Consider the following 21,440-nt stretch of genomic DNA (forward strand, 5'->3'; position numbering starts at 1 on the left):
CCGGTAAACCGACTTAGCCCAGAGAAACCCAAGAGCAGGAAGCGAAGCGGAAAAGGTAGAGTAGGTACCGTAATGTCATGTCTAAAGCACGCAGAAGCACACCCCCTCCCCGTTCACCCCCCCCCAACCCCGACACACCCTACTCCTTGGCTTTCGAACCCTTTCATTGAGCGGAGCATGCAGGCAGCTCCCGCAGCCTCCATTTAGCTGCAACGTTGGCTTATCAAACTTAATGCATATAAGTCACACCCCAGGGAGAGAGCATGGGGTCCCCTAAAATATTTTTTTCTGCTCTAAGTGATTTTGGCTGAAAATGACAAGAGCACTAAGGTAAGAATGGAAATGGAAGTCGGAGGAAGTTGTATGATGGAGTCAACACCTTTTTCCCAGTAGGGAAGAGGTAACTGGGACAAGTATTTAAAACAGGCATTTGAGTCTGGAGTCCTGGAGTCAGAGTAAGAACACAGAATGAATATTAGAGCTAAAAGGACCCTTAAGACATGATCATATTCCAACAGGAAGTGTCTTTTCCAAAGCCAAAAACAAGTGAAAGAGTAAACACTTAAACCCAGGGCTTCTGGCTCCAAATTCAGCTTTCTTTTTGAGCCATCCGTGCCATCTCTATTACCATCCAGCTTGTATTCAACATCTACATGTCTGTGACAGTATTCTGCACCTGATGAGGTGCCAGCTACTTTCTGCTTTGGAGCAGCCTCAGCGTGGGATTAGGGAGGGTCTGGAGGCTGAGAGTCAGGGAAGTCTTATCTTCCCCTAATGACTCAGATCCAGCAAGTACTGATGAACTTCCTGTGCTCTCTGTGAGGCAGGAAGTAGCAAAAAGAGGGGAGCTGTGGATCCGTGATGGCTCTCTGGGCCTCAGTTTCCTCATCTGTAAAATGAGGGAGTTGGAATTGGAACAGATAATCCATTCAGGTTTTAGTGTTCTGTGATTTTCTGAAAAACAGAATTGCGTCCCAAAATAAGATGAGTAGGTAGGTACTCATACCCATGGCCCAATTACCACCAACCAATCAACAAGAATTAATTACACCAGGCATTCTGCTAGGAGCTAGCCCAACTAAGAGCTAGGAATGCAAAAATAAAAGTGAATTAATTTCTGTCCGCAAAAAAGCTTACGTTCTACTGGGGACTACTGGCTGGGTTCTTTGCACATCAGGTTACATAGACCTAGTCTAGAAACTTTTGTATAAGACAGAGACACTGACATGGATACAAATTGACTTCTAAATAAGCAGTGCATAAATTCACAAAATCTTGCTCCACCACCTTCTTCTCCAAGGAGTATCCAAAATCTCAGCTCCATCAAGAAATCTTGCTTTAAGATTTCTATGAATTGATGCAAAGTGAAGTGAGCAAAACCAGGACAACATTGTACACAATAACAGCAATAATGTACAATGAATTGGCTCTTCTCAGCAATACCATGATTCAAGATAATTCTGAATGACTTATGATGAAAAATGAGATCCACTTCCAGAGGAAGAACTGATGGAGTCTGAATGCAGATCAAAGCATAATTTTTAAAACTTTATTTCTTGAGGGTTTTTTGTTGTTGTGTGTTTTCTTTTGGGACATGGCTAATATGGAAATATGTTTTGCATGACTTCACATGTATAATTTGATAAAGATCAAATTGCTTGTATTCTAAAGGAGGAAAAGGAGGAAGAGAAAGAATTTGGAACTCAAATTTTTTTAATGTCAAAAAAATTTTACATGTAATTGAGAAAAAGAGAAGAGAAAAAAAGAAATCTCCCTGTACTGTTAAGATTGACTCACTTCCTTTCTCTGGGCTTCTGCTCCCTTTTTTGTCAAAAGAAAGGTTTGGATTAAGTCAGTGATTTCTAGTTGTTTTGTTTTTTAAATAAAATGAAATAAAATAAAAATCTCTTTTCAATGGCAAAAATTTTCACAGCACCCCTGCCCCTCATGATAGCAACTGTTCTGTTGGCAGACATAGATGGAGATGGTCCATGATGAGAGAAAGCTACTATGAGTTTTTGTATTTTATTCACCATATACACCACTATACACATTTGAAAAATAGATTTATAAATGAGAATTCTGTTTATTTAGAGAAACATGCAATAGGGCTGGACAGGCCAGCTGGAGCCCAACTTTCTAAGTTGATTAAATATTAATACTCTCCCTTAATCACTACATTCCAATGAAACTGTCTTACTTGCTGTTCCTTACACATGGGATTCCTTCCTCTGTCTCTTCCTTTGCACAAGCTGTCTGTTACTCACCCATGGAATGTTCTTCCTTCCCCACCTCCATTTCTCAGGATCCCTAGCTTCATTCAAAGGTTAACTCAAGTGCCAACTCCTCCCTAAAGTCTTTCCTGACCCCCCCTCACTGATGGTGCCTCCCCTGTTTATCTCCTTAAAGTGAAAGATGCTTTCATTTTTGTCTTTGCATCTCTAGCACCTGGGACAGGGCCAGAAATATAGTAGATTCTTAAGTGAATACTTGTTGATTACTTAGTTACCTAAAAGGTGATTAATTTTGGCCTGAATGTAATGTTCTGGGACCTGATTTGTAGAAGATCCAAAACTGAAAGGGACCTTATTGATTATTTTATCCAATCCCTTCATTTTACTAAAGAGGAAACTGAGGTCTGGATTAAGTGACGTGTCCAAAGTCACACAGGGAAGCACTTCAATGCAATTCAGCTGGCTACTCCATCTCATACCCTGAGCTAGATTCAGGCTATATAAAGACAAACAAAATAGTCCCTACACTCAAAGAGCTTACATCATGGGGAAAAGATGAAAATTCCAATACACTTACTATGTAGATACATATACCTAGCATAGAAATATATAGTCAATAAATATATATTATGTATACTATAATGTGCTATATATACATATGGTTTAAATACTTAAATTTAATAATATAAATACATGTAATAATTTTGGAAGGATAGTACAAATAAGTAGAAGGATCAGGAAAGTCACCCTGAAGGGAGTGGCCCTGCAGGTATGTTGAAGGGCAGTAGACAACGGACAACATAGAGCCAGAGCTCTGTTCACCTCTCATTGGTGGAGGTAATAGAGTCAAGCATGCTAAGGTTTGGGGTTACTTGGGTTTACTTGGTGAGCTAGTGTGGGGTAGAGGGAGCAGTGGGCAGTGTGCGACATCATTAAAAGGACATGTGGGTACCTTCATGGACATGACCTTCAGAAGAATCTGGACCTTTTTTGTCCTTTAAGGAGAGTTTGGGGTGCTGGACCCTCTCACTACTCTGCCCAAGTGAAATATCTTAGTAATGTGCCTGATTCCTACTCAGTGGATGATCCCATCCTGATTATAGGATTCCCACTTGAGTGCAATGAATGAATTTTTTAAAAAGTATTTATTACATGCTTACGTTGTTCAAAGCCAAGTCCTAAGTCCCAGGTGGTGGTTGTAGTGGTTGTCCTTCATAGTGGAAGAAAACCAAAATGACACCACTATATTAGGGTTGACACACAGTGTGTCCCACTGTGCCTGATCAGACCAATGTGAGCTTGAAAGGCTCTGCCACAGATTGGACACAAATAGTTCATATGAACATTTGGAGTGGGAAACCTGGTGTACAAATTGAAAAGAGTGGCAGTCCCTGCTCTCAAGGAGCTCACATTCTAATATGGTTTAGAGACAGATTGGAGGATTCAGCTGCAAATCAGACAGAAGGGCATGGTATTCCTTAGGGCAGGGTTTCTTAAATTTTTTCCACTGGAGACCCCTCTTCACCAGAGAAATTTTTCCATGACCCCGGGCATAGAGGTATATAAAATAGGTATACAAATCAAACACTTACTCTGCCAGATTTTTCACTACCCCCCCATTCACTTATACAACTCATATGGGGTCACGATCCACAGTTTAAGAAGCTTTGCCTTAGGGGACAGTAGCCAGACAGGTGCCAGTGAATCTTCTTCCATTGCTAAAGCCATACCCATTGATGTGAGGGTGACAAAGACTTGGAAGGTGACAGCTTTATTTTCCAAGTCTTAAATCCATGTGGCTGAGAGGCATATAAGCATACTTGATGCTTCTGTATCTGTCAAACAATCCATCCGAAAGCTAGGCACATACAGTTACTCAATGAATACTTGTGAGTGATTGGAATTGAGAATGGAGAGAAGACACAGTGAGACCCCTCGCTCCTCCCCAAAGTTGGCAGCTTTGTACAAGGAGAGGAATCTGGGCCAGGGAGAGATACTGGGTGGTGGGTTCCATTCCATATGGACATAAGCATGATCTGAAGGCCTAATCCACTCTGGATATGGAGGAATTAAAGAATTTTTTAGCCCAAGCTCTTCTTTGGGCTACCTGATTTTCCTGTAGACCATGTCACAGCGGGAGCCCTCTGGCCACACACTTGCCTGGAGCCCAAGCCAAGGGGCATCCCAGCTGGGGCTCAGCTCCCTCCTGCAAGAGAGGACCCCCGAGGTCCCCTCCTTTTCAGTGATAATGCCACTGGATGTGAAATCAGATGGGAAATTCCTACAAAGGGTCAAAGGGGGTGGCATTTATTACTGGGAATTTCCAAGCCAAATCTAGGGGCTTTTGAGATGTTTGACATAACCTGGGGTCATCTTCCTTCTGTGATCTATGTTTTAAAGAGTCATAGTCAGTACATTTGTCCACAAGGAAGGTCTGAGTCAAGCCTTAGGGGCCTTATCCCCTCCATGCCACCTCCCCTCTTGTCATTGTTCCCATCTTCTCCCCTTTGCCCTCTTTCCCCAGAACTTTAGACAGTCTCTGAGATGCTGAAGTAAGATAGGTGAGCTTTTACTTTATGTTGTCCAGAACATTCCAAGACCCTTGGCAGTGATAGCCACACCTTGTAGTTGCCCCTCCTTTTTCCATCACCATTTTTTGTCTTGTCTTCCAACTTTAGAATGTAAGCAGCTTGAGGGTAGAGACTTGCTTGCTTATATTTGAATTTCCACCCCTTGGTACAGTGCCTAGAAGGTAAGAAGTGCCTGATAAAAGTGCTTTCTACCATCTAGCTAGGTAGCTATTTGTCTGTCTCTATCTGGCTATATCAAGATGTCTATATTGACCTATTTATCTTTCTCTACCTATCTTACTGATTTGAGATTCAGGTGCTCTATTGAGATCCTGGGTTCTGGACTTCCCTCCCCCCACCTCCTAGACAGGCAAGGGGACAGTTCTCTTTTCTCCTAGGCCTGCCAGGAAATGAGCTGGAATGGAGAGCTAGGGAGATCCCACCTGATGTCATATCCAAACCAAACTAATGTACACACACAGACACAGAGAGACACATATGCGTCTATAAATCTGTCCACAGATAAATTTAACAACTCATATATATACATATGTATACATATATATGTGTGTGTATGCATATATAGATAGTACCATATACATAGTGGTTTGTATATGGGTATATATATTTCCAGAACATATAGGGATAAATATGTATGAGCACACTCATTCACATTTAAATGCTCTATCTTGGGGGCAGCTAGGTGGGGCAGCGGGTAAAGCACTGGCCCTGGATTCAGGAGGACCTGAATTCAAATCTGACCTCAGACACTTGACACTTACTAGCTGTGTGACCCTGGGCAAGTCACTTAACCCTCATTGCCCCACAACAAATAAAAGAAATGAATGAATGAACGAATAGATAGATGGATAAATATCAAAATAGATAAATTAATAAATAGATGAAAATGTGGATAAATAAATTCTCTATCTTACACAGAGCCAGGCTTGGCTACATTAACAACGGGTAGAAAGACTTGGGTGAATAGAGAAGACACAGCTCAGGGAAAAGATCTCTTACTGGTTGGACTGATAGTTATACAGATTCCCAAACTCAAACTGATCTCAAATCATTTTCCTCCTCCAAATCTTGTGGATGTGAGCAACATGGAGCTCCATATAAATATACACAAAGATGTCTATAGAGACTTTCTTCAGTGGCAGTGTGCTAGAGGTCTGGACCAACACAGGTGAGGTCAGGGGGAAAGGGCCAGCAAGGTCCGTGCTGTCTGGAGTAGCTGGTAGGGAGCCCAGTTTATATAACTCATGCCAGGTGGAGAGGCTGCACAAGCATCAGGGGTTGGACATTCTGAACAATGGGCTAGGGGTCCAGCTACCTATCCCCTTGGCTGAGGATTCCAGGTCAGTTCTCCAACCTGTATCCCACTTTCCCTGTTAGGAGCCCTCAATTAGTCCTTGTAATGAAGTAAGAAAAGAGCACTGGGCTGGCACTCAAGAGAACGAGGTTCCAGACTCCAGCTATGCTACTAATTCAATTCTCCATGTGTCATTGGTCAAATCACTTACATTCTCCGAGTGCCAGTTTCCTCATCTGTAAGATGAAGGAAGTTGGACCAGACACTCTCTAGGGTCCCTTCCAGCTGTAAAATTTTACTAGTCTTAGAATACTCCCTGCCATCCCCCACCTCCTCAAAGAAAGTCTAATGATTAAAGGTGTTTTGGAATCCTCTGGGGGAAAGTGCTCTGCTGGGGGTGGGAGGGGAAGCTGCTGCATGAACTGGTCCCCAGGCCTCTGCAGTCTGGTCACCCACCTGGAACAAGGTTGACCCTCAGGCTGACCTGAACAGAGCCATGCAGGGAATCTAGCTCCCTCCCTGGGGGGCCATCAGAGCTAATGTTTAACTCCCCACTCCCTCATCTGGCTCAGCACTTTAGCCCCGGTTTCCGGAGATCAGCCGTACCCAGCCCTGCCCTTCTATACACTATACTACCCAGGGTGAGACTCCCCCACATAATCGTGGAGTATGGGCCCTTACAGGAGACTCTATGCAGAAGGGAGAAGTGGCAGCCATCATCCCAAACCCTAGACACTCTCCCCAAGGGCTTAGCTTCTGGAGTGATATAGACCCAGTCTGCCCTGGGGTGACGGTCCTATTCTGGCCCTGCCAATGAAAAGCACTGCAAGTATGCTCCACCCACCAGCAAAGATGGCACCCTGCCTGGTGAGCCATTGTCAACAAGAGAGCAAACTCTCAGAGCAGCCTCCACCCGGGCTCTGCAACTTTTAGTCCCAAGGAGTAAAGACACAAGCTTGACTCACTTACACATTGCCTTTCTCCCAAGGTACAGGATTCCCTAGCCCCTAGAACCCTCCCTTCCTCTCTTCCTAGCTCCTCAAGAGGTTCATGGTGCAGTGGAAAGGGTGTTGGATTTGGAACCAACTGTTCCTTGATCTGAATCCTGTTGCTGCCACTTATCACTTTGGTGGTACTTGGGCAAGTACGTGGACAAGTCAACTCTCCCAGGAATTAAACTGGACTCTCTCAAGTCCTTACCAACTCTAGATTTGTGGTTCTACTTTGTTTTGCCTAGAAAATCTACTGACTGGGGCAGCTAGATGGCACAGTGGATAGAGCACTGGCCCTGGATTCAGGGGGACCTGAGTTCAAATCTTACCTCAGACACTTGACACTTACTAGCAGTGTGACCCTGGACAAGTCAATTAACCCTCATTGCCCTGCCAAAAAAAAAAGAAAAGAAAAAGAAAAGCTACTGACTGAAGTCTGGGCCCTGCCTTTCATGCCCAGGTTTGCTCAGTCCTGGTATCATAAAAGATTTCTTGCCAGGAAGGGGCCAGCTCTCTGCTTTGTATTCATGATTAGATTTGATTCCTAAGCGGATGCTTGGTGACTCTACTAGTGAGTAATGTATAAAAGAGAACAGATATGCACTCAGAGGTCATCCAGTCCAGTGTCCCCTCCACCACCACAACTGTCTCCACCCAGGGTCCCATGTAAATCACCCCATAAAGCTATTAATTCTACTCCTAAGGAACTCTTGGATAGCAATTCTCTCCTTTCTCCTCACATCATTTTCAGAGCATTACACATTCTTTGTCAATAGAATCAAAGTACTTTGAAGGCAGAAGATATTTTAATTTTGCCTTTATGTCTCCAGTGCCTAGCGGAATTCCTGGTTCCTGGTTCCTTCATAAATAAATGTTGATGGATTGATTGTCTAGCTCTCATTGCTCTCAATGTAGCTAAAACTCATCTGACCATTCTTCTCCTTCCTTGGAGGACACTCAACAACATATTCGATTTTACAAACATTTGTCAAGTACCTATTACTTCCTTGCCAGGCACTGTGCTAGGCACTAGGGATACAGAAACAAAACAGAAAAAGCAGTCTCTCTGCCCTCAAGGAGCTTACATTCAAATGACAGATTTAGAACAATCCTTTGGGAAGACAGGAAGTGAGAGCAGATGACCTCAGGAATACCTTTCGATGGGGCCCTGCTGGTTGAGATTCTCAGGGGGTTAGGCTGAGAGAACTGTTTCCATCTGTCTGTTTGAGTTGGCTTCTCCCTCAGTCCCTCCCTGCCTCCCACAGCCCAGGGCCCGGGGCCCTGTGTTTACCAGGTGTTTGCCTTAACTCCAACCCACGGGTTGGCCTCACAGCCTTTGTATGGCAGGGTGGAGGCTCTAATCTGCCAGGGTCCCCCAATTAATGGGCTACACTGGCAAGGCCGAGATTTGGCTTTTGTGTTTGGGGCTGGGCCCTATAAAAAAGGGCAGGACCTAGGGAAAAAGCAAAGGTAAGGTAGGACAAGGCTATTCCCTGGATCCAGGCCAGCAGGGTGGGTCCAAGTGGGGAGGGGTGGGTTTCTGTGGCTAGTTGGGCATAGGGCCCAAACCCCATCCTCTGTAGGTTTTACCAAGCGCAACAGGTTCTCTGGCTTCTTCCTCTGTGTATGTGTGTGTGTGTGTGTGTGTGTGTGTGAGAGAGAGAGAGAGAGAGAGAGAGAGAGAGAGAGACAGAGACAGAGACAAAGAAAGAGAGACAGAGACAGAATTGTGCAGAGAGATAGGCAGAGAGGGTGGAGTGGGAGAGAGAGAGAATATTCTGGGAGAGACATCTATCTATATACACATATATACATATACATACACACACATAGATCCCATGCCCATCCCATTAAGTTGCTTGTGTCAAGTTGCCAGTCTCAAGAGAGTGACATGACTTTCCTACAACAGTCTAGTCCCATCCTCAGGGACTAGGCCATAATGGAAATTGTCCAGGAATTGCTGATCCCTCCACCACTAAATGAGGAAAGATTGTCCTTCAGGCTCTGAGGGTACATACTCCCACCAGGGGAGCCTGATCCTGTTCAGCCAACAGCCTTCACAGGAGTTTAGACTTAACTGTCTTGGGTGGCAGGTTCTGCCCTGAGGAGCCTGGCCCCTGCCCTTTGTACCTTCATTCTCTCCTGGCATTAATAACTGATAATGCTCTAGGGAGAACAGAGAGCAGAGCTGGGGCCTGTACATTTTTAGTTTCAGGAGAGGGAGTGAGAAGTCAAGCCCCCTTAGGTGGTATAGTCTCCCATAGCTACCACTGTCCATGGAACCTGGGGAAGGACAATGAGCTTCAGAAGGCAGTCACAGATCAGGGAATAGCCACTTCCACCTGGGGCCAGTGTCAAGAGTTGTCACATCCTACCCAGACTTCATCTGGTGCCTGTAACCTTTGGTCCCTCCAATCAGCTGTCCCACTTTTGTCCTGGTGGGTCTGCTTGTCCTCTTTCATCTCTCCTTGCCAACTCTCTCCCTGGCATGGGGAAAGGAGGCCTTAGCCAACTAGCTAGCCTGGGTTACAGGGAGAAGAGGGGTTGTGCTCTGGTGGCAGCTGGTTGGTGGGGGGGGTCTTTGCCCATAGGTGGAAACTCCACACTTCTCAGGTCTTCTAGTGAAAATGGTCAGGCCTTGGGGTCTCAGGAAGTTGGAACAGGGAATATCACATGAAGGGGAAAGAGTAAGGACCAGAGAGAGGGTACAGATGAGAGCAGCAGCTAAGGAGATTGAGGAAAGGTGGTTTTAAAAAGGAAGAAAAAAGCTTAATATTCAGAGTGGGAAATATACCTTGACCTGTTGTGAATTATGGAAGGAGCCACCTGGTGGCAACAATGAGAATTGCAACATCTCCTCTTGCCTAAACAGGGGTTCAAGATCCTCAGATTTACGGAATGGAAGAGTTGACAGGGACTTCATGGGCAATCTAGTGAATTTATACCTGAATAGGAATGCGCTTCAAAACATACAATGCTAAGTGGGCATCCAGTCACTGGCTGAAGATGTCCATTGATAAGGGGCCCATAGCCTACTGAGGTAGCTCATTCCACAATGGGACAGCCCAAATTGTTCAGAGATTTTTCCACATGTAGAGATTAGACCAGGTGGCTTCACTACAGAAGGTTGGCACCAGGAAGGGGAAAGGCAGAAATGGAGACTGGGTAGGGAAATCATTACCCCCTTTCCACCTATAGCCAGTTCTAAATGCCAAGTAATTTTTCCTAATGCTTAGCCAATATCCATCTCTCTGAAATTGCCACCCATTGTTTCTAGTTCTGTGGTCTTGGGCCAAGCAGAGCATGTCTAATCCTTCTTCCATGAGACAGAAACAGGGAATAGGACTCAGAATAAAGGACAGTAAGGACAGACATTTCCTGGGTCTTCTTCAGTGGTCTCCTATCTAATTTTCATCCTCCAAATATAATCTCAAAGTAGGACTACCCACAGAGAAACTGAAGTTACAACTGAACTGCCCCAGAACCACCAGATAGATCTTGGAATTTGGGTTGGATTTTCCCATCCCTGAAGGAGAGGATAAAGAAAAGAAGCAAATGGGGATAGAAGGACTTTGATAGATTGTCTGGATGACCAGACTTGGGGGAAATGGGTTCCAGGTCAGTTTATGGAGAGGTATAAAATCATGGGGAAGGAGAGGGAGCCCTGCATACCAACAGTTCTGGAAGATCACTTCTCATCATACTCATCACTGGGCAGAGCTTCTGGGATCAAGAATACCATTAACAGTTTGATAATATAGGGGGATATTCTAAGTGATGTCAATAGGTGGCTAAGTATGGTATAGTAGTACAGAGAATACCAATCTCCAAGTCAGGAGTACAGAGACCTGGCTTCCAATGCCACCTTGAATATTTAATTGTTTTGTAACCTTAGGCAAATCACAGCACCACTCTTAATTCCTTATCCACAAAATGAGGTTGATTATCCTACCACAGTGGGCCAAGTGATTTGTAAACACATAAGTCAGCCAATCTTTATGGCTCTCAGTTTTCTCATCTATAAAAATGGGGCAGGGAGTGGATAGGAGGTGGATGATCACAGACACACAGGGTTCAAAAGATCTGCAAGGCCACCCAATCCAGCCGACTCTTGAACCAACATGCCCTCAACAACATCCCCAACAAAGGGTCCTTCAGACTTTTTTTGTGAAGACCTCTAGTAAAAGGAAAAGTATCACTCCCGTTCCACTTCTGGACAGTTCTAAATGCTAAATGATTTTCCCTAACATTTAGCCAAAATTGACTCTGCAATTGCCACCCATTGTTTCTAGTTCTGTGGTCTTGGACTAAGTGGAGCAAGTCTAATCTTGTTGAAGAACCATGTAGATAGCCAGCCCTTCAAATCATTGAATACAGTTTTCTTGTGCCATCTTCAGGTCAAATATCCCCAGCTTCTTCAACCAAACCACATATTCAATACCCCTTACCACCATGATTGTCATCCTCTGCTTATTACTGTTCTTCCTAAATTTTGGCACCCAGATCTGAACTCTACACTCCAGATGTGGTATTTATGGTGTTATTTTTTATATATATCTTTATGTATACTTTTGGGGGTCGAGGCAATGAGGGTTAAGTGACTTGCCCAGGGTCACACAGCTAATAAGTGTCATGTGTATGAAGCCAGATTTGAACTCAGGTCCTCCTGAATCCAGGGCTGGTGCTTTATCCATTGCACCACCTAGCTACCCATTTATGGTGTTATTGTTCCCATTTCACAGATGAGGAAACTGAAGTTTCCAGAGGTAACATAGCTACCTAGAAGTAGAGGTGATACTAGAACCCATGACTCCTAACTCCGGTCCTTTCTATAGAAAAGATCCTACACTGCTTCTAGCCAAGCAGATTCTCCGGGGAAGCTTACCTGAGGAAACTGTGACAGTATAAGTTGCTGGGGAGTTAGAAATGACAAAAAGTCTCCTCCCATCCGAGGTTCCCCTAGTCACTGTATCATAAATACCTTTTAACTGAAAAGCCCTCCACAGAATCAAAGAGCCTTCCAGTATTCATTCCTAGAAAATGTAACTTGATAATGGGGGTGATGATGATGAGGGATGACTTCAGAAGCTAGTTACTGTTTCAGTTCCTTCCCAGAAAAGTGACACTCCCCCTCCAGGCCGTAGATCACAAACTCCTCGACTTCTGGGTGGAAGATAGAGAGAGGTAGCCTTAACCCCACAGCTCCATCAAATGTCTTCCCACCCTCAGCTCAAAGACTACTCACCCCCATATAAACCATTAGAGTCCCCAAAATGAACAGGAAACTGCAACATTTAATGGATAGCACACAACTCACTGAGTCCATGCGTCATAAAAGAAGGGAAAAGCGAAGCCAGTGGGGAGGGTTCCAGGATCCACATCAGCCCTTCAGTGGCAAGATGAGTGCTCTGGGGCCCAAGGGCAGTAAGAGTGAGGGACAAATGACTCAGGATGCCTCAGTGCCTAAAAATGAGCTAAGGAGATCCACTTAGGTGGGTGTGGTCTGGACCAAAGGTTTTTACTTCCTTGCTTCTGGGATGTTTCCATTTTTCTCCACCCTCTGGTGTTTATTCAGTTCCCAGTTCGGGAGTTGGGTTGAGGACAGACCAGGCTGTGTTAGGAGTTGGGAGTTGGGAGTGATTGGGCTATGATAAGGCTGTGGAGGTCCCCTGTCCCAAACTCAGGTGACAGCTCTGAGGACAGGCTGTGGGGACCTGGACAGGGTTGGAAGGGGATGTGGAAGGTAGAAAGAGCAGAGGGTGAGATGGAAAGTTAACAGGTGACAAGGAGATCCTGCAAAGCTTGGGAAAGTAACCTGTGAAGACAAAGAAAGAGAAGATGGTCAGTTCCCCATTGTTCCCGAATTAGCCATAGCACACTTTTTATACACAATTTGTTTTTTATCCCCAGGGCAATGGGGGTTAATTGACTTGCCCAGGGTCACTCAGCTAGTAAGTGTCAAGTGTCTGAGGCTGGATTTGAACTCAGGTCCTCCTGAATCCAGTGCTGGTGCTTTATTCACTGCACCACCTAGCCACCCCCATAGCACACTTAGGTTGCCTTTCTCAGGCCATTGGTGTATACTTGGGGGAGGGCAAATGAATTTTCACAGAATCATAAAATCTTAGCATTTGAAAGGAACACAGAGGTTCATCTCATCTAAGTGGTGGTCATTCAGCTGGTGCATGAAGACCTCCCATGACAAAAAAACCTCATTATCCCCCAAGGTGACTCCTTAGCGGGGAGAGGGGAGGCAGAAGTAACTAAAAAGAATACTAGATTTGCAGTCAGGGGTCCAGAATGCAAACCCCAGCAAGTCATTTACCTGCCTTTCAGCCTCAGTTTCTTCATCTGGAAAAATGAGGAGATTGGTCTAGATAAGGACCCTTCTAGCTCTAAATCTATAATCCTAATTATAAGAAAGTTATGTCTTATATTTGCTTCCCTGTAACTTCCACACAAACTACACGGGTTCCCTACATTTACTGTAACACCTTAAAAATGCAGGCGGTAATAATAATGATGATGATGATAATAATGAGGCACTGATATAGTACTTTAAAGTTTTCAAATGCCTTCATATCCATATATTATCGAACTGCAGTATGACTCTAACCACTTGACCCCACCCACTTTTCTGGCCCCATCATTTGTTGCACCTCAGTATGGCCTTTGGGCTCCAACAAAGCCATCCTTTTTGCTCCTGTCTCAATTGGATTCCAAGCTCTTTGAGAACAGGAACTGGGCCTTATTCATCTTAGCACCCCACGTGCAAAGTACAATGCACACAGGGGGCATTTAACAAATGTTTAAATTTGTTGTATCAAACATGGCTTGCTACTTTTGTTGTCTCCTGAAAAACCCTTCTCTCTTCTTGGCTAATTCACTTCCTCCAAGTTGGCTTTAAATTCTCTTCTCCTCCCCTAAGAAGTTGTTCCCTGCTCACCCCACCCAAATGGTCACTCCCTTACTCTATGTTTCTTCAGCATTCCCTCGTGTACAGGATGTGTATAGCATGAGTGTCACATGGATAGATAAAATCTTTCCCCCTTGGCCCCGAAGGCAGAACCAGAAAGAGCAGAAGTCGCTAGAAAAACCACTTTAACTATTAGCCTCACTGAATCATAGAATTCATTTCTGGAAGGGGACTTGCAAATCAGCTAACACATCCTCTGATTTTACAGATGAAAAAACTGAGGCCCACTGAGCTGCAGTGACCTACCTCAAGTCCTACAGGTAGGGCAGTGGATAACCCTCTGGGCCCCAAATTGGAAAGACCTGAGTTCAAATCTAGCCCTGCTAGCTGTGTGATCCTGGACAATTCACCTAATCTCTGCCTCAGTTTCCTCGACTATAAAATGGGGATAATAATAACACCTACCTCCCAGGATTCTTGTGAGGATCAAATGATAGAGTACTTGTAAAGCACTTAGCACAATGCCTGGCCCATAGTAACCACTTAATAAATGCTTGTTTCCTCCCTTGGTTTCTAACTCTTAACTTCAATGTGGAGCTGTCCAAAGAGGCAAGGGCTGCCTCGGGAGGCAGTGGGCTCTGCATCGACTGAAGTCTGTAGGCACCGGAAAACTTTCAAGGATTTTACACAAGGGATTCATTGTCCAGGTTTAGGCTGGACTGCATCACCTCTGGGGTCCCTTCCAGCTCAAAGCTTCTATGATAGTTTCAACCCTGTGCTCATTTTGTGTGTGTGTGATTTATCTTTCCAGTTGGACTCTGTCACTGGAGAGCAATGACTGCATCTTCTAGTCTTCATTCCACTGGCTGGGAATGGTGCTGGTAGCATGGATGAGTCCATGGACAAATTAATATTTATCTAAGACAAGCATAGTCATGAGAGGATATCACCAAATCCTGGATTCACTGCTTTAGATCATATATATTGGGGGCAGTTAGGTGGCACAGTAGATAAAGCAGCACCCCTAGATTCAGGAGGACCTGAGTTCAAGTCTGGCCTCAGACACTTGACACTTACTAGCTGTGTGACCCCGGGCAAGTCACTTAACCCTCACTGTCCTGCAAAAAAAATTACAAGAGATCATTCATATCCTGACTATTCTCTAATAGCAGATTGTTGTTGTTCAGTCAGGTCCAACTCTCCATGACCCCATGGACAATACTGTCCATAGGGGTTTCTTGGCAAAGATATTGGAGTGGTTTGACATTTCCTTCTCCAGTGGATTAATGCAAACAGGGGTAAATGACTTATCCAGGGTCACACAGCTAGTCAGTGTCTGAGGCTGGATTTGAACTCAGGTCTTCCTGATTCCAGATCTAGTACTCTTTCCACTGTGCCACCTAGCTGCCTATCCACAGGTGAGAAAACTGAGCCAAGTAAAATGATGTGCTCACATCCTTGATTAAGCCCAATCCCTATTCCCTGGCATCACACTTTATCCATAGCCTTGTCTACTTTCCCTCTTCAACCCTCCCTCTCTCCCCTAACATCATTGGCTGTGCCCGTCTTCTCTGTCACAGCCAGCTCTAGCCCCATACCTTTTTTCTATTGGGTGAAATTTGGTGACATCACCACAATTTCTGATCCCCAGAAACCATGCCATTCCATTCTTCTCTCAGACCCAGCCAGCCATCAGGAAGGGCCCCTGACCCCCTTAGGTAGACAGATTTCTCTCTAAGACTCAACCCCCTTCTCCTTCATTACAACATAGAGTTGATATTGTTAGGACTGTAAGGAACTTAAGAGACCATATAGCCCAAGATGCTCATTTTACAGATGAGGCAACAAAGACCTAGAGAAATAATGTGACTTATCCAAGGTCACACAGCTTAGAAGCCAACACCTAGTCTCTTGCCTTCTGCTTCCAAATCCAATATTCTTTCTATCACACCAGACATCTTCTAAGTTGCCCTAAGCATGAGCTGTCTACCCTGATCCTAACATTTCTTGTGATTCTCCTCCAAGCCACAGACCTAGCCCCACATAAGACGAGGATAAGAGAGATAAAGGGTGAAGAGGTAGGTGTCAAAGAACTGGAGTGAAGGTGAGGTTGGGGCAGCCCCAGTACCTTTCACTGGGTGGTCGGAGACTTGGCTGCATCAAACATCTTCTTCCGTCCCTCCATGCCAGACATGGCCTCCACGTTCTTACGCCAGTCACCCACCTCCACAGGCCGCTCCTGTAAGGCAGAGACATAGGCCAGAGTCGTAGGAGGAATGACAGTGCCGGGAGTTAGCCCAGACCTACCAACCATGAAGGAAAACAGGCTAGGGAAAAAAATCAACTCGTTCAACAAACACAAAGTCCCCTCTCCTGCTTCCCTTCCCTTTTGGTCCCAGTTGAAAGAAGAAATACTGAGGTTCAAATGTCAAGGCACTGATTAGACCTTATGGGAAGAAGGAAGCAGCATGTATATTGGGGGGTGGGGGGGATGGTTTATCAGTGGTTGTTATGAGATAGTCAGCTATGCCCTTTGTCATTATTTCAGCCCCAAGGACACTTTATTTCAGATGTAAATGTTTCAGTGGAAGGGTGATGTCTCACTCTTATTCTCCTTAGTCCACTGCTTTACCACTGAGAGAAGCACAACTTCCTCTCAATCCCAGCCCTAACCAAGCAAGTAAGAGAGGGACCCCACAGGATGGTGGAGTTTGGTGATTACTTACACCCCAAACATCTCGAATAAGTTTATAGCTTCTCCTTTAGAAAGACATAAATAAACAATCAGACTCTAGTCTGAGACAATTGCTGTCCAACAGGAGATCCAGGATTACTCCTATAGCTGCAAGAGGAAGAAACAGTTGGTGGTTGAAGGGATGGGTTTGGGGAGAGGGGGGGCCCCACCTTCTCTGTGTCCTCCTTCTTCACAGACTTGAGGTTGGCCCGCAGATCCATGGACACCTTGTGCTTTGAGCCCAGCAGGGCCCGGAGCATGGCATCTGCAGAGACACGGACCCTTCGCAGGGGTGGGCGTTTGAACTTTCCTCGAAGATCAAGCACTTTCAGCTTCAAGTCCTTGATCTGGTAGGAAGGATGGAGAAAGTAGCTCATTAAGAGGGGGAAACTTCAGAAGGACTCTTCTACCCATGGAGCTTTAGGAGTAGGGTCAAAGGGAACCCCCACCACTACTCCCCAGAAGATGATTTGTGAGATGTGATCAAGGTCCCAACACATGTGGTGGCTAAAGTTAGGTGGCCTTAGACATGCCTTCTAATTCTGATTCCAGGAATCTATGGACTCCACCAACCCTTGGGCCAGTCCTCCCAGGATCCCAGAGATAAAAGACTTTGCAGATTACACCTAACTATTCACCAGGGCCAAAAGGTGAGCCTAATTACCAGACCTGTCAAGCTAAGGAAGGCAGCCCTCAGTGAGATGCCTCATCTCTGCCCCCCTGCGCAGTGATGCTGTAACATCCACAAAGAGGGAAGTACCATTATAAGACTTACTTAGGGCATGTCCAGGTGGAGAACAGGATTAGAGCTGGAAATGATCTCAATGATCATCTGGCCTAATCTCCTCATTTTATATGTCTGATGGACAGCATGGTACAACAGATAAAGCCCTGGATCCATGTCAGGAAGACCTGGGTTCAAATCCTGCATCCAACACTTGTTTAGCTATGTGACCACAGGCGAATGATAAACTCTCTGAGCTTCCAGTCCTTACTAACAAAATAGGGACAATGATACAGGTAGTATCTACCTCCACCAGTGCACATCAAAACACTGTACACATCAGTTACTACGATTTATAAATGAAGAAATGGTTGCCCATTGGGGAAAGTGATTTGAGCGAGTTGACATAGGTAGTAAGGAACAGAAAACCTTGGACTCACAATACCATGCTCTCTCTAAGATAGAGAGTTGTGGACTTGGTTTTCCCCCTAGTTCCTTTCAGATGCAGCCCTTGTTTCCTGTTTCAGACGGTGTACTAAGAAACACTCAGAGCAAGACTTGTCCATGGACATGAAACAAGAGAGCTGTCCATGGACACAAAGCCAGGTGTTAGAACTGCACTTCAAAACCAGGTCTTCTTACTCCAAGACCCAGGCTGCAAATGTCGTGCTGTTCAGAAGACAAACCCAGAAATCTCTCACTTATTTTTTGGTGAGGCAATGGGGGTTAAGTGACTTGCCCAGGGTCACACAGCTAGTAAGTGTCAAGTGTCTGAGGTTGGATTTGAACTCAGGTACTCCTGAATCCAGGGCCAGTGCTTTATCCACTGCACCACCTAGCCGCCCCTAATCTCTCACTTCTTAATGGGATACTGGGTAACGGGGGTCCTTGGCCATGGATGGTGATGCTCTATTCAGAGTCCTTAATTTCCCTATCACTTGTTGTAGTGAAAAGGACATTAGATTTGGAGTCAGGAGAACCAGGATCAGGTCTGGGGTCTAACAGGTGATGAGTCTGTGAGCCATGAGTCACCTCTCTGAATTTCAGTGTCCTCATGCATAAAATGAATCTTTAAAAAAAAAAAAGTGCTACCTTCCTCTGAGGATTTTTGCAAGGAAGACAGGTTTTAAACTTTAAATGAGTTCTAGAGATCATTGTTAGGCATTCACAGTATTACAGCTTTCCTCCAGGATTAGAACTCCCCATAGTCTATGGAAATCCTCACCTCCCGAGTGTTATGATTGCACTTGGCTTCAATGTCGTACCTCTCTTCATCCACAACCTCCACCTTAGCATGCAGCTCCCTGCACAGGTCCTGAGAGAAACACAGATTGAGAGAAACAATGAAATTAGCCCACAAGGCCCTGGGAGGCAAAATTCAAGACCTAGTCCCTTTGCCTCATCATCTTTTTTTTGCTTCCCCCCTCAAATTATGTGTTCCAGAAAGAAGTTAATAAACTTATTCACACTAAGGTACATATGGCTAATGAGGCTTAAAGTCTGCTCCTTCCCAGGGACATTTGCATCTTAACAAGGCCCTGAGTCTTAAGTCAAAGGGATGAATTTTTATCAGTGGAATTTCAGGCCAGCTAGATTGGGAAGTTTTCCTGGGGACAGAAGGGACTTTCCTAGTACCTAGTATGAAATTACTGCACTGCTAGGTGGGATCCAAATGGCCCTTCTTCTGAATAATCAATTGTTTCTCCCTCACCCATTCACCCTCCAGTTCTCTACCCACTGATATTACACCACACTCTCCTGCTTTCATTCCTAAGCCTGGCATGTCCTCACTCTAATTTTTCACCTATTACATTCCTATTCAACCTTCGATGCTCAATTGCTGTAAATATCTCACCTCCTCCATGCCCCCTGCTGCCAATCTTTCCTCCTCAGACCTCTTATAATGCTTTCCTGTGTCCCCCTCTAATGTCGTTATTGCATGCTATTATATATTCTAATTATCCACATTGGAGTCTTCTCCACCCACCACTGTGAGCTCCCTTAGGGTAAGGTCCCATCTAAACGTTGCCTCTTTCCAGATGCCTAGCACAGAGCTCTGCACACAGCAAAGGCTTAATAAAAGCTTATTATAAGCAAATGTCTCCTCCATTCCCCACTCTGCCAAGCTCACCTGCAGGGCGCTGAGTGACAGGCCTCGGGTCTGGAGCGTAGGAATCCTTTCAGCCAGGTATCTGGCCTTCTCCGCTTCCTTCTCCTCGTGCTCTTGCTCCCAGCATTCCTTGGCTTTGGCCAGCATCAAGCTCTACAGGAGCACAGGGATGTGAGGGGAAGCACAGGGCCTGGGGCCTTTAGCCCTTCTCATTCTCCCCTTGGTCCCTTCCCCTGTAGCCAGCTGTCGCATTTGAAGGGAAAGGACACCTACCATGCTGCACTAGGCTGCTTGGACAAAGCTGGTGCCGAGTGTGTATGTCTGAGTGTGTCTGTCACGGGGGCTTCCTGCACTTCCATACGCAGGACAGAACAGGCGTAATGAATTGCAGGGAGTATATGCATGAGAGGTTCTTCCATGGCACTTGTGCAGATGTGGATAGACTGAGAAGGCCACGAGCCAGGGTGATGCATGTGCCCAAGTCACTTTCCATCATACCTCCTCCTTCCCTTCTTTTAACCCTGACTCCTCCAGACTCACTGAGCTCTAGAGTAATGTGCCTCCTGCCTCTCACCACCATCTACACCTCCTCCATCCCAGGGACTAATCAGAACACTTCTCAGGCACCCAGGATGAATTGTCGGCCCACCCTTTGTGCACTGGTGCATTATGGGAGAGAGAGGGTAGGTTCTGAGGGAGCCAGGCTCCTATCATCTTTTGCACCCTGTGGCAAGGCTTAGGGACTTTATCTAGACACATGCACGTTCTCTACTGGTCCTGGCTCACCTGGGTTCTGGGGAGCTCCCTGACCAAAAGGCCTGAGTCTCCACTATCAGATGGAGACCTTCTTGAGGGAAGGGACTATTTCCCTTCCATCTTGGAAGATTCTTAGGGGCGGGGACTATGTTTCCTCCATCGGGCAAGGAGCTCACCAAAGGTAGGAACTATTTCTTCCCCACAGATTGGGAACTTCTTAAGGTTAAAGACCCTATCTCTCCTTCCTGTGGATTCTATCACAGTACAAGGTTCTGTACACGTGAACACGGATGTCAGTGCTGTTAGCTGATGGACCCATCTGCTGATTAGAACACTGGGCTTGGAAATGAACATCTCAGGCTAGCAGAGAAACTATATGATTGCAGGATATGGGGACAGGAAGGGACAGGAACTCTCATAGCCAGGTAAGCCATATACCTTCTGTTCATCCTCCAGGACTGAACTCCATCCTCAACTCTTCCCATTTGGAAGTACCCAGAGAAGCTGTGGGTTCAGACTCACCTTTAGCATGAGTTTGCGGGAAGCAGTGATCTTGGATTTTCTCTGAGAAGGAAAAAGAAAAAAATGGGAGAGGCAGACAAGAGAAATATTGCGGGCCTGGAATTCTGAAGTGGGGTGAGATTTGGAGGGCAATTTGCCTATTAATAGCCAGAATCTCCCCTTAGAAAGCTCCTCTGTTGGATTGATTTGAGAGCCCTGAATTTAGGAAAAGTGACTATAAGTTTGCTTAGAAGACAAGAGACCTGGCTAGGTTCTAGTCCAGACTGTGTGACCATCAGCAAATCATTCCTGCTCATCTTCCTGAACCTTAGTTTCCTCATTTGTAAAATGAAAATAATAACCACTTCCTCACCTATCTCCAGGGATGTTGTAAAGACAAAATAAAATATTGAATATGAAATGACCTTGAAATGCATAGATAGTGTTATGATGATTCAAGTTATTATAATGATGAATGATGCTGGTAACAGTCACACATCACCATTTAGGAATGAGTTGAACCCCACAAGTAATTTTTCCATGTAACTGAAAATTAGAAATGACATAATTTTTATTTTATTTTAATCA

General features: G+C 45.2%; 1 protein-coding gene across 1 annotated transcript; it reads right to left on the reverse strand.

Moving 5' to 3' along the window:
• Nucleotides 1-12,393: 12,393 nt before the first annotated feature.
• On the reverse strand, nt 12,394-20,961 carry TNNI1 (troponin I1, slow skeletal type). The gene is made up of 6 exons (XM_044004711.1): nt 20,874-20,961; nt 19,617-19,748; nt 18,711-18,800; nt 16,932-17,108; nt 16,156-16,266; nt 12,394-12,926 (listed from the first exon to the last, which is right to left on the reverse strand). Exons 1-5 carry the CDS (start codon nt 20,880-20,882, stop codon nt 16,159-16,161), a joined length of 516 nt encoding a protein of 171 aa, XP_043860646.1. The 5' UTR covers nt 20,883-20,961; the 3' UTR covers nt 12,394-12,926; nt 16,156-16,158.
• Nucleotides 20,962-21,440: the final 479 nt, after the last annotated feature.

Source organism: Dromiciops gliroides, chromosome 4 (assembly GCF_019393635.1).
Source record: "Dromiciops gliroides isolate mDroGli1 chromosome 4, mDroGli1.pri, whole genome shotgun sequence".
Taxonomy (NCBI): domain Eukaryota; kingdom Metazoa; phylum Chordata; class Mammalia; order Microbiotheria; family Microbiotheriidae; genus Dromiciops; species Dromiciops gliroides.